Source organism: Eptatretus burgeri, chromosome 2 (genome assembly GCF_056783735.1).
Source record: "Eptatretus burgeri isolate ZD-2024b chromosome 2, Ebu_testis_v1, whole genome shotgun sequence".
NCBI lineage: Eukaryota > Metazoa > Chordata > Myxini > Myxiniformes > Myxinidae > Eptatretus > Eptatretus burgeri.
The window spans coordinates 160,047,076-160,067,075 of NC_140962.1; the positions used below are offsets into that span (position 1 = coordinate 160,047,076).

The 20,000-nt window shown below is 40.6% G+C and overlaps 1 protein-coding gene across 1 annotated transcript in view; it reads right to left on the reverse strand.

Moving 5' to 3' along the window:
* LOC147033719 (inter-alpha-trypsin inhibitor heavy chain H3-like) overlaps positions 1 to 20,000 on the reverse strand; it is a 128,401-nt gene that overhangs the window by 39,973 nt on the left and 68,428 nt on the right. Inside the window, exons 13-15 of the mRNA XM_085871865.1 lie at positions 9,504 to 9,643; positions 9,167 to 9,291; positions 2,526 to 2,585 (exon numbers count right to left, since the gene is read on the reverse strand). Coding sequence (XP_085727991.1) covers positions 2,526 to 2,585; positions 9,167 to 9,291; positions 9,504 to 9,643 — 325 coding nt within the window. The remainder of the gene's footprint in view (positions 1 to 2,525; positions 2,586 to 9,166; positions 9,292 to 9,503; positions 9,644 to 20,000) is intronic.

Here is a 20,000-nt window from a genome sequence, read left to right on the forward strand (position 1 = left end):
CCGCTCACATTAAACATTTATCATGTTGTTTATCTTCGCCTATTCTCCTTGTTTCCCAATTGGCTTGCTCTCACTTAACTTGTTTCTCAACCATCTTTCCACTACCTTTCTTTACCTGCACTGCTCAACAACTAACTCTACCCAAGATAAAACAAACAAACTCGACTTGATGCTAATAGTGTAGTAGATAGTAGAAAAATCGTGCAAATTATGATACAAACATCAAATTTGGCATTTCTGTTCTGCAAGGCTTTCTGATCAAATCTGCCCGATTGGCCATTTGAAAATTCAAATTTTGAAAAATTTGGATTTTCAAATGGCCAATCAGGCAGATTTGATTGGAATCCCCTGGAGAACAAATGTGCCAAATTTTATGCTTGTATCATCATTTGCACGATTCCTCTCAAAAATTCCTGTTATCTGCCCCACTATAAAACAAGTCGACCTTAGAAAACACTATTCTCAATTCGGAAAAAATAAATAATTACTTGCTAATCTCAAGATCATTGGAATCTTTGGGCCTGTTACTCTTGCATCACAGACAGGTCGGTGGTCTCCCTGTCTTTTTGTGCCTTTATGGCATCTTGCACCCTCTGTCCTTTCCATGCTTTGTCACCCCCTCCTCCACCCCATGTATCTGCACTGCACAAGAGGTCCACCATCAATCCCTTTCTGGTGAAACTCCCAAAATCCAGACTCACTGCTTACCTCCACTCATTAGGTACTTTTGTTTGCACCTGTGGAACCAGCTAACTCAGTCTGTTTCTGTTAAATCCCATTTTCCCTCCAGGGCTTCATGATGGCCATTCATCACCATCTCAGTTTATCCCTCATCCATACCCATGATCTTTTCTACCCCTATTAACCCTCAACAAACCTACCCTACGTTTAGAGATAATTGTGTTCCCCCCCCCCTTTCTCTCACCCTCATTTTCTGTTGTTTTTTGTTGTTGTTCCATTTCCTTTTCACCCCTAGTTTTCCCTTCCTCTTCTTTCATCCCTGGTTCCATCGCTGGTTCCATCCCCGGTTCCATCCCTGATTTTATCCCCGGTTCCATCCCCAGCTGAGTTTGCATTCAGCTTGTTCGCTCCACGTGTCCGCTTCCTCGTCCCCCTAATGTCCCATTGCTCTCCCTTTCTTCCACAAACCCATTTTGCCTTCGAGCCCCTCCGTTGTGTCCCTGCACACGACTGTTCACGTGCTTCCCCGTCCACCATGCTCTGTCCTGTTCTGTCGTGTGTCCTCGCTCTTCCATAAGCTTTGACTTTGAATACGATACAGGAGCAATATTGACAGAACTTCAAAATATAGAAAATGAGAGTTCGTAGAACATGATATACTACAGTGTTCAAGGATATACAGTACTGTACTGTACTGTACTGTACCATACTTCAATTTTAATAAAATAATGATTTTAAAGATTGTTCAAAAAAACATCCCGAAGTTAAATGCTCTTGAAGGAGTCCATAAAAAGTGTCAGACAGCACACTTATACACCACCCCATCAAATCCCAAACAGCACACTTATACACCACCCCATCAAATCCCAAACTGCACACTTATACACCACCCCATCAAATCCCAAACAGCACACTTATACACCACCCCATCAAATCCCAAACAGCACACTTATACACCACCCCATCAAATCCCAAACAGCACACTTATACACCACCCCATCAAATCCCAAACAGCACACTTATACACCACCCCATTGAAGTACTGCAAAACTGGATGTTCTTGGAAGTATTTTGAAGGTGATTTGTGTACCACAGTGTTCAAGTATGTAATTATATTTAATTAAAATAAAGATTGTAAAAGTCGTACAAATAAATTAATTCCGGAAGCTTACCGCCATTTCCCGCAGCATCTATTATCACCCTATCTATCTAACATGTTACATTAGTTATTCGTGCCTGTTGTTTGTGTCCTTTATAACGTCCTTAAAAACGGCATGTTTCCTGTTTGGAACGATTTTAAATTTTGTTTCACTGGCAGACAGAGTGAAATATGATGTCACTCCTCTCTGTGCATGTGCAATCGGGATGAATTCAAAGCCAAGGTACAGAAATATGGAAAACTTGTTTTCCTGATTAAATAATGTTCTGATTTGTGTTCAAAATATAACGTTCGGTTTAAATAAGTGGTTCCTCGATCATAAACTGAAAAGACGGACGGACGTGAACCAATTGTTTAAAGCCACTTTTCGCTTTGCATGCGCGGGGTAATTTCGATGCGAAATGGTTAAACAAGAAACAAAGGAACCACACTCGGCGTTTTCTGATAGTGGGGATTCCAAATCTATTGCTGCAACTATCGGAAACATCGTGAGATGTACGTTTTCCATTCCATGGGGTGAATTTACAAGGTGGAGTGTGTGGGACCTTAAAGGGTTTCAGAAAATCAACAGGATGTCATTCATTCAAATCTAGGGTTCACGGAGCAATGGAAATGAACCAAAATATTTCCCACAGTGCACTTGGTGTGTTGAACTTCAGAATGGCAAGCACAGAGGATCACGTACCTCCAGTGACCTTTCGTTTCCCTGCTGAAGGAGGAACCTTTTTGGCAGTGAGAACTGGAGCTGCAACATCCAGAAAGGGTCAGAATAAGGAAGAGATATATTGTTAGGATGAAACATTTTATCCAACGCAATCACATGAACAGCCCATGTTTTTTTTCAATGTGGAATGACATGTTGATGTTGTGTGTAAGCAATGAGATAGGAATGTGTGGGTTGGAGTGCTTGGATGGAGAATGGCACAACGAAGATGGGCACCATTATCTTTTTCTGTCTTCTTAAGGAGATCGTAAATGCTATTCCAAAAAACCCCCATAACCGACAACATACTGTTCACCAAAACAAAATGTTCCCTGATCACTCCAAATGCACTGCACATCAACCTCCAAATGATGAACAACACTCACAGACCCGTACCCACCATAACCCTATCCCTCATTATACAACACTCACAAACCCATAAAGGAACCCACAATATACATATCCCTCATTATATAATGCTCACTTACCCAAAAAGGTACCCACTATAAACCTATCCCTCATGATACAACACTCACGAACCCATAAAGGAACCCACAATAAACCTATCCCTCATTATATAATGCTCACTTACCCAAAAAGGTACCCACCATAAACCTATCCCTCATGATATAATATTCACTAACCCATAAAGGTACCCCTTACAAACCTATCCCTCATTATAAAATAATCATTAACCCATAAAGGGACCCACCATAAACCTATCCCTCATGATATAATATTCACTAACCCATAAAGGTACCCACCACAAACCTATCCCTCATTATAAAATAATCAATAACCCATAAAGGTACCCACCATAAACCTATCCCTCATTATATAATATTCACAAACCCATAAAGGTACCAACCATAAACCTATCCCACATTATATAACACTCACTAACCCAAAAAGGTACTCACCATAAACCTATCCCTCATTATACAACACTCACGAACTCATAAATCTACCCACCATAAACCTATCACTCATTATATAATGCTCACTAACCCAAAAAGGTACTCACCATAAACCTATCCCTCATTATACAACACTCACGAACCCATAAATCTACCCACCATAAACCTATCCCTCATTATATAATGCTCACTTACCCAAAAAGGTACCCATCACAAACCTATCCCTCATGATACAACACTCACTAACCCATAAAGGTACCCAGCATAAACCTATCCCTCATGATATAATATTCTCTAACCCATAAAGGTACCCACCATAAACCTATCCCTCATGATATAATATTTACTAACCCATAAAGGTACCCACCACAAACCTATCCCTCATGATATAATATTCACTAACCCATAAAGGTACCCACCACAAACCAAACCCTCATTATAAAATAATCACTAATCCATAAAGGTACCCACCATAAACCTATCCCTCATAATATAATATTCACTAACCCATAAAGGTACCCACCATAAACCTATCCCTCATTATATTATGATCACTAACCCATAAAGGTACCCAGCATAAACCTATCCCTCATTATATAATATTCACTTACCCAAAAAGGTACCCACCACAAACCTATCCCTCATGATATAATATTCATTAACCCATAAAGGTACCCACCACAAACCTATCCCTCATGATATAATATTCACTAACCCATAAAGGTACCCACCACAAACCTATCCCTCATGATATAATATTCATTAACCCATAAAGGTACCCACCACAAACCTATCCCTCATGATATAATATTCACTAACCCATAAAGGTACCCACCATAAACCTATCCCTCATTATATTATAATCACTAACCCATAAAGGTACCCACCACAAACCTATCCCTCATGATATAATATTCACTAACCCATAAAGGTACCCACCACAAACCGAACCCTCATTATAAAATAATCAATAACCCATAAAGGTACCCACCATAAACCTATCCCTCATTATATAATATTCACAAACCCATAAAGGTACCAACCATAAACCTATCCCACATTATATAACACTCACTAACCCAAAAAGGTACCCACCATAAACCTATCCCTCATTATACAACACTCACGAACCCATAAATCTACCCACCATAAACCTATCCCTCATTATATAATGCTCACTTACCCAAAAAGGTACCCATCACAAACCTATCCCTCATGATACAACACTCACTAACCCATAAAGGTATCCAGCATGAACCTATCCCTCATGATATAATAGTCACTAACTCATAAAGGTACCCAGCACAAACCTATCCCTCATGATACAACACTCACTAACCCATAAAGGTATCCAGCATAAACCTATCCCTCATGATATAATATTCACTAACCCATAAAGGTACCCATCACAAACCTATCCCTCATGATACAACACTCACTAACCCATAAAGGTATCCAGCATAAACCTATCCCTCATGATATAATATTCACTAACCCATAAAGGTACCCAGCACAAACCTATCCCTCATGATATAATATTCACTAACCCATAAAGGTACCCACCACAAACCAAACCCTCATTATAAAATAATCACTAACCCATAAAGGTACCCACCATAAACCTATCCCTCATAATATAATATTCACTAACCCATAAAGGTACCCACCATAAACCTATCCCTCATTATATTATGATCACTAACCCATAAAGGTACCCAGCATAAACCTATCCCTCATTATATAATATTCACTAACCCATAAAGGTACCCACCACAAACCTTTCCCTCATTATATTATGATCACCAACCCAAAAAGGAACCCACCACAAACCTATCTCTCACACACACACACACACACACACACACACACACACACACACACACACACACACACACACACACACACACACACACACACACACACACACACACACACACACACACACACACACACACACACACACACACACACACACACACACACACACACACACACACGCATTTAAAGGCCATTTTCCCCGCTAAAGCGGGGGTTAGCCTTGCGGGCCTCATGACAACCTTCTCCAGTTTACCCTATTTTCTGCATCTCCCCTTCTTAATCCCCTTGCCCACATTTCCTCTTCCACCACATTTAGCCAAGTTTTTCTCGGTCTTCCCCGTCCTCCACTTCCGACTACACTCATTTCCAACACTTCTCTCACCCAGTCGCTTTCATCCTTCCTCAACACATGACCCAACCATCTCAACCTGTTTCTCTTCACAACCTCCATCACAGACTCTATTCCCATCATCTTCCGCAGGTCATAATTTGTCTTCCTCTCTCTCAACGATACTCCACACATCCACCGAACCATTCGCATTTCCACCCTTTCCAGCCTTTATTTCTGCTCCATGTTCAGTACCCATGTCTCACTCCCATAAATCATCAGTACTCCTCACACATGTAGCATACACCTTTCCCTTCAGCTTCAACGACACTCCCCTCTTCGTCAGCACGCCACTCAGGTTCCGAAACGTCTTCCATGCACATCTCACTCTAGCAACCGTCGAAGAGTCTGATCCACTTTCTCCATTCAGCATGTCTCCGAGATAGCAAAATGTTTTCACACCTTCCAGCTTCACACCATCTCCAAGATCCAACTCAACAATTCCTTCATCTGCTGCTCCCTCGATGCACACCTTACACTTGAATGTAGCTGCCACACTGGTTAATGACCCTCTCACCCCACTACATTTTCGATGAACCCATTGAGGCGATGTTTTTATGGCCGGATGCCCTTCCTGACGCCAACCCTTTTACGACACGCAGGGAGACGGTGTACCTATTCTGACCGGGGTACACACCGGATATAATATCCCTAATATCTCACACAAACCTATCCCTCATGATATAATATTCACTAACCCAAAAAGGTACCCACCATAAACCTTTCCCTCATTATATTGTGATCACTAACCCATAAAGGTACCCACCCCAAACCGAACCCTCATTATATAATAATCACTAACCCATAAAGGTACCCACCATAAACCTATCCCACATTATATAATACTCACGAACCCATAAAGGTACCCACCATAAACCTATCCCACATTATATAATATTCACTAACCCATAAAGGTACCCACCATAAACCTATCCCACATTATATAACACTCACTAACCCATAAAGGTACCCACCATAAACCTATCCCACATTATATAACACTCACTAACCCATAAAGGTACCCACCATAAACCTATCCCACATTATATAATAATCACTAACCCATAAAGGTACCCACCATAAACCTATCCCACATTATATAACACTCACCAACCCATAAAGGTACCCACCATAAACCTATCCCACATTATATAACACTCACTAACCCATAAAGGTACCCACCATAAACCTATCCCACATTATACAACACTCACTAACCCATAAAGGTACCCACCATAAACCTATCCCACATTAGATAACACTTACTAACCCATAAAGGTACCCACCATAAACCTATCCCACATTATATAACACTCACTAACCCATAAAGGTACCCACCATAAACCTATCCCACATTATATAACACTCACTAACCCATAAAGGTACCCACCATAAACCTATCCCACATTATATACCACTCACTAACCCATAAAGGAACCCACCATAAACCTATCCCACATTATATAACACTCACTAACCCATAAAGGTACCCACCATAAACCTATCCCACATTATATAACACTCACTAACCCATAAAGGTACCCACCATAAACCTATCCCACATTATATAACACTCACTAACCCATAAAGGTACCCACCATAAACCTATCCCACATTATATAACACTCACTAACCCATAAAGGTACCCACCATAAACCTATCCCACATTATATAACACTCACTAACCCATAAAGGTACCCACCATAAACCTATCCCACATTATATAACACTCACTAACCCATAAAGGTACCCACCATAAACCTATCCCACATTATATAACACTCACTGACCCATAAAGGTACCCACCATAAACCTATCCCACATTATATAACACTCACTAACCCATAAAGGTACCCACCATAAACCTATCCCACATTATATAACACTCACTAACCCATAAAGGTACCCACCATAAACCTATCCCACATTATATAACACTCACTAACCCATAAAGGTACCCACCATAAACCTATCCCACATTATATAACACTCACTAACCCATAAAGGTACCCACCATAAACCTATCCCACATTATATAACACTCACTAACCCATAAAGGTACCCACCATAAACCTATCCCACATTATATAACACTCACTAACCCATAAAGGTACCCACCATAAACCTATCCCACATTATATAACACTCACTAACCCATAAAGGTACCCACCATAAACCTATCCCACATTATATAACACTCACTAACCCATAAAGGTACCCACCATAAACCTATCCCACATTATATAACACTCACTAACCCATAAAGGAACCCACCATAAACCTATCCCACATTATATAACACTCACTAACCCATAAAGGTACCCACCATAAACCTATCCCACATTATATAACACTCACTAACCCATAAAGGTACCCACCATAAACCTATCCCACATTATATAACACTCACTAACCCATAAAGGTACCCACCATAAACCTATCCCACATTATATAACACTCACTAACCCATAAAGGTACCCACCATAAACCTATCCCACATTATATAACACTCACTAACCCATAAAGGTACCCACCATAAACCTATCCCACATTATATAACACTCACTAACCCATAAAGGAACCCACCATAAACCTATCCCACATTATATAACACTCACTAACCCATAAAGGTACCCACCATAAACCTATCCCACATTATATAACACTCACTAACCCATAAAGGAACCCACCATAAACCTATCCCACATTATATAACACTCACTAACCCATAAAGGTACCCACCATAAACCTATCCCACATTATATAACACTCACTAACCCATAAAGGTACCCACCATAAACCTATCCCACATTATATAACACTCACTAACCCATAAAGGTACCCACCATAAACCTATCCCACATTATATAACACTCACTAACCCATAAAGGTACCCACCATAAACCTATCCCACATTATATAACACTCACTAACCCATAAAGGAACCCACCATAACCCTTTCTCGTCATGTTTGCTTGACCACTCAAGAGCAAGAGTTGACCACCAGATGGACGTTAAATGGGAATCCTGTCTGCCAGCATTCGTTGGTGGATGTTAAAGATCCCACGGTGTCCTCAATGAGTTGGAAAGCTATCACCAGCACCCTGAACAAATGACAAATTCCGGGCCAAACCAGCAGAGTGCACCGAATCGGCGATACAGCCGCATCCTCTGCCAATGATGTTTCCCCGCAACCTTGTGCTGCATACGAACGAACATGTACCGTTCACGTACTGTGCAGGTCGGCAGAGGTTATTCCACTAACGAGACGGATCTATTTAATTTATGTAATGGTCATCAATCAATCAAATGTCCATGTCAACTGGCTGCGGACAGTGTCATCATTTGATGTTAAATTTTGCCTCGTGCATGAATTATGACATTTTCGTTTGTGCGTGAATTATAATGCTGTGATAATTGTGTGTGAAAATTACACCTGGGTGTTGCAGTATCCAAGAAAACTATTCCAAAGGATGTTATAAGCAGGTGACGACGCTCACCTGCTTTCTTTACTCGCTTGGTGATGACCATCGATGTGAGAGGCGTAACAAATCCATAGTGAAGAGACATTTCGAGCGCTCTGTCTGTCAATCTTTGTTTCTCCTCTGGGTCGGGTTCAATCATCCTGTGGAACAGACAAAAGGTGACTTCTTGTAATTATTGGGATATGGCATCAAATACCTTCGTTTTGTATCAATAAAAATGGGAAGGGCGTGACTTTACACATGTAAAAGGAAACAAATGACGAGCGAAACAAAGATCTATCGCAATATGCCAAGTAAATGAGCCAATAATTATTCAAGAAACTTATCCAAACTTTCCGTTAAGTTCACTCACCTTTGAGTGAGGAGCTGTTTAATGGTGAGGTAGGCCCAGAGCCACTCAGTAAATTCACCAAAGATGTAATGCTGTTTTTCCAGAAGATTCTCAGTATCACTGACACCTACATTTGTTATCAAAGTGAGGTTTCCAAGTTCCTGTTGGGAAAATCAGAATTGGTACATTTATTCATATGCAGCCTGTGGTTGCTTGGCTGCCACATTTTCTGGAGGCAGAGCTGTGCCCCTGATGCAGTGCCTTCTCACCAATACACTGGTACTCATTTTGTCGACCCCAGAAGGATGACACGCGAAGTCGACACTAATTGCTGTTGATTAAACAGCCCAGCAGGGGCTTGAACTCGATAACCGAAGATATTAAACCAGTCACCTTACCATAAAGCCAAGATCAAGCTGGTAGATTGGTGATATGAGCTCGACACTTCGGGAGAATGTGAATATTTACCCACACATGATAGAATAAACTAGAAGGGCACCCGGTAGAGCACATACCTCCGCCACACAAGGCCTGATCCACGAGAACATATCGGGCCCAATACATGTTTGAAATATCATACAGTACTATATCGTGTTTGGCCCGATCTCTCAGTGGTGAAGAATCACTTAAAGGTCCCATGTAATTCAAAAGTTTCTGGTTATTTATATATTAACTTGACCTTCCTAGTGAAGAAATCACCCATGTTTCTTTTTTAAATCAACATTGGGATAATTAGACCAATATTTCGAACATTTGTGGTGTTTTTCACAACTTGCTATGCCCCGCCCCTCAAAAAAGTGGAGTTCAGCGGAACCGCAGGTCACGTGACCGTTGACGTCATCTCCAGAACACGACTCGCTCAGAGTGGATTGATTAGATGTCGCGCACCATATAAAGTACGTACAAATGCATTGTGCACATTTGTTTTCTATCTCACTGATCGTCACTTTTGACATTAAATGTGTACTTTCCCAAGATATGCCTCCATTCAAACGTCTGGTATCACCTACGTAGGTGCCCGAGGCCGAGGTGGATGTTGGAAATGCCTATTTCCGAGCTAAGAAGTTTGTCAAACTCGGGTTTGGAAATGGCATAATACACGTTTTTGAAACTTACTCTTTCCGATGCTTGATGTTATTGTGTGCATGCTGATACAAGTTATTTGTCATCTCTAGAGTCTCGACTAGTCCGATAAATCTGACGTGCTGTAGCGTTCTTTTATTATTCTCTTTTCTTCATTGTTTTCTACTGGCGCTACATGATGACAGTAGGAAAAAAAAAAACGCAACAGAACGTCAGATTTATCGTACTACTCTAGACAATTGTGTTGCAAGGTTTGTTCTGCACACAAGTTTTCATCGTATCCAGACAGCGAGATTGCTTCGTTTTATGCACGGAGAGACACGGCCGATGACATGGGCTGGCCTTGCTTGCGATTCATTCGCCATGGAGCAAGATGTCCACTGGGCTGCGCTGCGCTGGTCACGTCACCTCACTAAAATATTTCTGATATCGAGCAGTATGCAAGTAGAATTTACATTATTGAATTACGAATAGGATTTAGTCTAACCAGTTGTTACTGCCAAGTCTTCCTTCGATGTCCTCCCGATCATCATGAACTCCGGGAATTTCATCGCCAGTTTCCTCTGCTTGTCCTGCTTCGGGCTCGTACTGCTAAGGCCGTATTTCATTTCCAGCTGCCTGAACTTCACCTCCCGCGACTACGTTATCCGACAATTCTCCATCTGATTCAGACCGAAATCCTTCATTTCTCTCACACTCACTGTCGTTACCAGACAAATGAAAGTCGATGTCATCCATTATTGAAAACCAAATGTTTGATTTTTTTAAAGCAGAAATGAACGAAGCATTTGAGTCGATCAATCGAATGTGGAAACGCACAGAAAGCCAATAGAATCATGTAGACCACCAACCCGAGTAATTTGCGTGCAGCCTTTGTTGTTCTGGAGATGACGTCATGTGGGTTACGCGCCGTTCAGTAGATTTCGGCAGAATTTTTAGGGGCGTTCCCTAAGAGGTTTGCTTTTTAAATTTTACATTTTACAGAACGAGTCTTCTTCTTCTTCTTCTTCTTCTTCTTCTTCTTCTTCTTTCGGCTGCTCCCGTTAGGGGTCGCCACAGCGGATCATCCGTATGATCTGCATAGTGATTTGGCACATATTTTACGCCGGATGCTCTTCCTGACGCAACCCTGGTCGCCTCTTACGACACAGGGATATGGTACACCTATTTTAACCGGGGTATACACTGGCCCAGTACACTGGTACTCACTTCGCCGACCTCGGAAGGATGACAGGCCGAGTCAACCTCCTGGTGTGTATTAATTCAACTGGCCAACGGGGCTTGAACTCAGGACCTTTTAGATCCCAAGCCACTACCCTAACCACTACGCCAACACCAGGCTTAAGAACGAGACCAACACCAGGCTTAATTTTACAGAACGAGTATTGTGAAAAAATATTGTCAGATCAGAAATCACGATGAAAAACTCCTATAGGACATATATATATATATATATATATATATATATATATATATATATATATATATATATATATATATATATATATATATATATATATATGCAATTTCAGTACTTTTATGTGTCATGGGACCTTTAACAAATTCTCGTAGTCAGATCCGAATCCGGATCTTCACCAAAATCGAATCAGTTCGTCCTTGTCACACATCGAACCTGTCCACAAAATTTCTTCCAGATCTGTTTGCAAGTTTTTGAGATATCCTAAACATAAACAAACAGACAAACAGACAGACAAATAGACAGAGAGGGGTTAAAACATAACCTCCTTCACCTTCATTGGTGGAGATAATTAGTAATATTAGAGATATAATAAGGGAGTATGTGAATATTTACCCATACATAATAGAAATTAGTGAAATTAGAAATATAATTGAAGGAGCATGTGACTATTTACCCAAACATTATAGAAATTAGTGATACGTGTACGTGCCCGTAGGTGCGTGGCCGCACGTGAAGAAAAAAAAAAAACGTTCAAAGCACGAGCCAGAAATAACCACACAGGCTGTTCCTTCACTCTCGCATGCCCATACATGTGTGGCCGTATGTGCGTGCCTGTACGTGCGTGGCCGTACGTGCAAACCAAAAAAAAACAAAAAAAACTTTCAAACCATGAGCCAGAAACAACAACGACACAGGCCGTTCCTTCGCTCTCGCGTGCCCGTACGTGCAAGGCCGTACGTGCAAAAAAAAACAACAAAAAAAAACTTTCAAACCATGAGCCACAAACAACAACCACACAGGCCGCTCCGTCGCTCTCGCATGCCCATACGTGCGTGCCCGTACGTGCGTGGCTGTACGTGCAACCCCCCCCCCCCAAAAAAACTTTTAAACAAACACATAGGCCGTTCCTTCGCTCTCGTAAACGATGACTGGATTGGGGTATTGTGTTTATCTATAAATGCGCATAAGAAATCGAGAAATTATCGAGAAATTATCACTATCCGAAAGTGGTGCGTGCCCGTACGGAATGTTCACATGCATTCCACGAATTATCGCTTGCATTGAAGTAACAACTGCTGTGATACTTACACACACACAGAGTTAATTAAAATTCAAATTAAAATCAAGTTTACCTCCCTGTCTTTGCTAGCCATGACATTCGCTGCCATTGACCATTGCCACTCCTACGCCACGGTAACTAAATGGCGCCCTTTCCCCATCGTAACCGGCACGGCCCGTGACGTCATCGTCGGCAGGCGGCGCACTGGCCTACGCAGCCACGTCTACGCAGCAACGTGTCTTGTCATTGGTTTGGTAAATAAATGGCCGCAGCAATGTGTCTTGTCATTGGTTTGGTAAATAAATGGCCATAACTTGGGAAACACTTATCCGATTAATATCAAACCTTGAAAAGGCACATGCTCAGGTCCCCAGCAATATAGCTGGCAAGTTTCAATTAGATCGGACAAGTGGTTGTCGAGAAACAGCAGTCACAGACACACACACACACACACACACACACACACACACACACACACACACACACACACACACACACACACACACACACACACACACACACACACACACACACACACACACACACACACACACACACACACACACACACACACACTGCTGGAATTATAGATTAGATATTATGACATTTACCCGGGCATGATAAAAAGGTAATACATGAATATTTACCCATACATGATAAAAATTAGTATTAGGCCTTAGTTATTTTATAACTTGGTCTAGGCCTAAGTCACATTTGCTCTACGGCGAGGATACGGCAGCCGTACGCCCTCTGAATTGACAGAAACGTGCGGCGGCCGCAGAGTTTCTGAGGTGGCCTCAGGGTGGCCCTATGCCGTATGGCTATCTTTTACAGGCCGTAGGGTCGCCGTGGAATTATAGCGCGGAGTTTAACTTTTTTCATTTCTCCGTTCGCCGTAGCAATTCGACAAGCCGAAACAAAAGAACTGGTAAAAAAAACCAACAAAAAACCCCCCACTCGTTACCGTCCGTCTGGCTGCACGTTCACTTTAGGGCCCCCCTGCGGTCCCCCTGTGATCACCTTGCGGTCGCCTTGCGGGCACCTTGCGTCTGCCTTGAAAATTCTATGGCCGCCGCAGGAACGCCCTAAGGTCACCGTGCGACATCAAATCAAAGACCGTACGGCACCCCCACGTTTTCGGTCTCCACAATTTATAAATACGCCGTGCGGCTCCCCGAAAAATAAAAACATATGTGACTGCTACATTGTGTGACCGTGGGAATACTGCGGCCGCCGTATAATTGCTAGTGGCCGTAGATTTTGGAGACCCCACGGCCGCCGTGGCAAATGTGACTTAGGCCTAGGTCTTAGGAATTGTGGAGACTGAAAACATGGGGTTGCGGTACGGTCTTTGATTTGATGTCACATGGTGACCTTAAGGGGGCCCTGCGGCGGCCATAGAATTTTCAAGGCAGACGCAAGGTAGCCTCAAGGTGCCCGGAAGGCGACCGCAGGGGGCCCTAAGGCGAACGTGCGGCCAGACGGACGGTAACAAATGGGTTAATTTTTTTTTTTACCAGTTTTTTTTATTGGGGCTTGTCGAATTGCTAAGGCGAACGTAGAAATGAAAAAAGTTATAACTCCGCGTTATAATTCCACGGCGACCTTACGACCTGTAAAATATAGCAAACGGTATAGGGCCACCCTGAGGCCACCTCAGAAACTCTGCGGCCGCCGCACGTTTCTGTCAATTCAGAGGGCGTACGGCCGCCGTATCCTCGCCATATAGCAAATTGTACTGAGGCCTAAGAAGTATGTCAGCGGTATAAATTTGAGTGACTGTATTGGTGATTTAATCACGCAACATGTTGACGACGAATATTCTGGCCGAATGAATGCATCAATTCAGTGCAGCAGCAAGGATGATTCGCAGGCTACTCTTGATCGTGCCGATTTTGTTTCCATCGAAAATTGTACACCGCTGTTCGTGTTGAAAGATTTCGGTGCCAAGTACGTCAAAGTTTCCCTGCGAGATGCTGATATTCAGCCTTCAACGGACCAGAAATCAGCCTTTGATGTGCTCATGGGGATGGGGAGACGGGACGATCAGATGCCCACTGAAAAGTAAGAGCTGGTTATGGCTCTGACTGACTGTTTTGAGCGTGGTGACTCTGAGGTTACACCTTTTTTAAAATCATATCCAGCATTATGCACTGGTGTGCACGCACACATCTACGACTTGGACAGTAATTTTCTCAGCATTGTTTCCATTTGTTTGATGATCCAACAAGTTTCAAGAAGAAAAACATGCCAGACTATATTGTAAAAACAAGTTTTAATCCTTCTTTAGTGTTTTTCACATCACATGATACAGTGAACATGGGCATCCTGCATTTGAATGGTCTTCCATCTTCAATGTTTTCTTAGATCCTCCTGGTCCAGGATTTATATTTATTCCCCCTCCCACCTCCCCTTGTCTTTTCCAAGGAACATCCAAAAAAAATTATCATAAAAAATGTCATTTCGAAAAATTGAAATTGTATTTATATTTATATTTCGATCTACCGACCTGACATTTTGGCTGAAGAACTGCGTAAACCAAGTTATTAAATAACTCAGGCCTTAGTAGGTATATAACAAGGGATTCCATGAATATTTACCCATACATGATATATAATAAGGTAGTTTGTGAATATTTACCATACATGATATATAATAAGGTAGTTTGTGAATATTTACCATACATGATATACAATAAGGTAGTTTGTGAATATTTACCCATACATGATTTGTAATAAGGAAGTATGTGAATATTTACCCATACATGATGTATAACAAGGTAGTTTGTGAATATTTACCATACATGATATATAATAAGGTAGTTTGTGAATATTTACCATACATGATATATAATAAGGTAGTTTGTGAATATTTACCCATACATGATTTGTAATAAGGAAGTATGTGAATATTTACCCATACATGATGTATAATAAGGTAGTATGTGAATATTTACCCATACATGATGTATAATAAGGTAGTATGTGAATATTTACCCATACATGATATATAATAAGGTAGTATGTGAATATTTACCCATACATGATGTATAATAAGGTAATATGTAAATATTTACCCATACATGATATATTATAAGGTAGTATGTGAATATTTACCCATACATGATGTATAATAAGGTAGTGTGTGAATATTTACCCATACATGATATGTAATCAGGTAGTATGTGAAAATTTACCCATACATGATGTATAATAAGGTAATATGTGAATATTTACCCATACATGATGTATAATAAGGTAGTATGTGAATATTTACACATACATGATGTATAATAAGGTAGTATGTGAATATTTACCTATACATGATATATAATAAGGTAGTATGTGAATATTTACCCATACATGATGTATAATAAGGTAATATGTAAATATTTACCCATACATGATATATTATAAGGTAGTAAGTGAATATTTACCCATACGTGATATGTAATAAGGTAGTATGTGAAAATTTACCCATACATGATGTATAATAAGGTAATATGTGAATATTTACCCATACATGATATATAATAAGGTGGTTTGTGAATATTTACCCATACATGATATATAATAAGGTAGTATGTGAATATTTACCCATACATGATGTATAATTAGCCTGGTGTTGGCGCAGTGGTTAGGGCAGCGGCTTGGGATCCAAAAGGTCCTGAGTTCAAGCCCTGTTGGACCACTGAATTAATACACCAGGGGGTTGACTCAGCCTGTCATCCTTCCGAGGTCGGCGAAATGAGTGCCAGTGTACTGGTCCAGGTGTATGCCCCGGTTAAAATAGGTTTACCATATCCCTGTGTCGTCGGAGGCGACCAGGGTTGCGTCAGGAAGAGCATCCAGCATAAAAATGTGCCAAATCACTATGCGGATCATACGGATGATCCGCTGTGGCGACCCCAAACGGGAGCAGCCGAAATAAGAAGAAGAAGACATGATGTATAAGAAGGTAGTCTGTGAATATTAACCAATACATGATATATAATAAGGTAGTATGTGAAAATTTACCCATCCATGATATGTAATAAGGTCGTGTGTGAATATTTACCGATACTTGATATAAAATAAGGTAGTATGTGAATATTTACCCAATGATATATTATAAGGTAGTGTGTGAATATTTACCCATACATGATATATAATAAGGTAGTGTGTGAATATTTACCCATACATGATTTATAATAAGGTGGTATGTGAATATTTACCCATACATGATATATAACAAGGTGGTATGTGAATATTTACCCATACATGATATATAATAAGATAGTGTGTGAATATTTACCCATACATGATATATAACAAGGTGGTATGTGAATATTTACCCATACATGATATATAATAAGGTAGTATGTGAATATTTACCCAAACATGATATATAACAAGGTGGTATGTGAATATTTACCCATACATGATATATAATAAGGTAGTATATGAATATTTACCCATACATGATATATAATAAGGTAGTATGTGAATATTTACCCATACATAATATATAATAAGGTAGTATGTGAAAATTTACCCATACATGATATATAATAAGGTTGTGTGTGAATATTTACTGACACTTGATATAAAATAAGGTGATATGTGAATATTTACCCATACATGATATATAACAAGGTAGTATGTGAATATTTACCCATACATGATATACAATAAGGTGGTTTGTGAATATTTACCCATACATGATATATAATAAGGTGGTATGTGAATATTTACCCATACATGATATATAATAAGGTAGTATGTGAAAATTTACCCATACATGATATATAATAAGGTAGTGTGTGAATATTTACCCATACATAATATATAATAAGGTAGTATGTGAAAATTTACCCATACATGATATATAATAAGGTTGTGTGTGAATATTTACTGACACTTGATATAAAATAAGGTGATATGTGAATATTTACCCATACATGATATATAATAAGGTAGTATGTGAATATTTACCCAATGATATATAATAAGGTAGTATGTGAATATTTACCCATACATGATATATAACAAGGTAGTATGTGAATATTTACCCATACATGATATATATTAAGGTGGTTTGTGAATATTTACCCATACATGATATATAATAAGATAGTGTGTGAATATTTACCCATACATGATATATAACAAGGTAGTATGTGAATATTTACCCATATATGATATATAACAAGTTAGTATGTGAATATTTACCCATACATGATATATTATAACGCAGTATGTGAATATTTACCCATACATAATATATAATAAGGTAGTATGTGAATATTTACCCATACATGATATATAATAAGGTAGTATGTGAATAGTTACCCATATATGATATATAATAAGGTAGTATGTGAATAGTTACCCATACTTGATATAAAATAAGGTGGTATGTGAGTATTTACCCATACATGATATAAAATAAGGTAGTATGTGAATATTTACCCATATATGATATATAATAAGGTAGTATGTGAATATTTACTCATACTTGATATAAAATAAGGTGGTATGTGAATATTTACCCACACTTGATATATAATAAGGTCATCTTCTTCCTCCTTCGGCTTGCTCCCGTTAGGGGTCGCCACAGCGGATCAACCGTCTCCATTTCGCTCTATCCTCCACATCTTCCATTGACACTCCAAACACCCGCATGTCCGCCCTCACCTCATCCATGAACCTCTTCTTTGGCCTTCCTCTTCTCCTCCTGCCTGGCGGCTCCATCTTCAACATCCTTCTCCCGATATACTCCGTTTCCCTCCTGTGCACAAGTCCAAACCATCTCAATCTTGCCTCTCTCACTTCGTCTCCAAACCGGCCTACCTGCGCTGTCTCTCTAATATACTCATTTCTTATCCTATCCATCCTCGTCACTCCCAACGAGAATCGCAGCATCTTTAACTCTGCCACCTCCAGCTCCGCTTCCTGTCTTTTTGTTAGTGCCACCGCCTCCAAACCATACAACATAGCTGGTCTCACTACCGTCTTATATACTTTCCCCTTCACTCTTGCAGCTACCCTTCTGTCACAAATCACTCCTGTAACTCTTCTCCCACCCACTCCATCCTGCCTGCACTCTCTTTTTCACTTCTCTCCCACACTCTCCGTGACTTTGGACAGTTGATCCCAAGTATTTAAACCAATCCACCTTCCCCACCTCAACTCCTTGCAACCGCACCATACCACCACCCTCCCTCTCATTTACGCACATGTACTCCGTCTTACTCCGACTGACTATCATTCCTCTTCTCTCCAGTGCGTACCTCCACCTCTCAAGGCTCGCTTCAGCCTGCTCCCTACTCTCCCTACAGATCATGATGTCATCCGCGAACATCATAGTCCATGGAGACTCCAGTCTGAGCTCATCCATCAACCTGTCCATCACCATTGCAAACAGGAAAGGGCTCAGAGTCGATCCTTGGTGCAATCCCACTTTAACCTTAAACCGGTCCGTCATTCCTACCGCACACCTCACCGCTGTCACACTGTCCTCATACATATCCTGCACGATCCTCACATACTTCTCCACCACTCCCGACTTCCTCATACAATACCACAGCTCCTCTATTGGCACCCTATCATAAGCTTTCTCTAAATCCACAAACACACAATGTAACTCCTTCTGGCCTTCCCTATACTTCTCCATCAACATTCTCAAAGCAAACCGCATCAGTGGTGCTCTTTCCTGGCATAAACCCATATTGCTGCTCACAGATCGTCACCTCTCCTCTCAACCGAGCTTCCACTACTCTTTCCCACAACTTCATGGTGTGGCTTAACAACTTTATCCCTCTGTAATTTCCACAGCTCTGCACATCACCCTTATTCTTGAAAATCGGAACCAGTACACTTAATCTCCACTCCTCCGGCATCCTCTCACTTTCCAAGACTTTATTAAACAATCTGGTTAACAACCCCACTGCCATCTCTCCTAAGCACTTCCATGC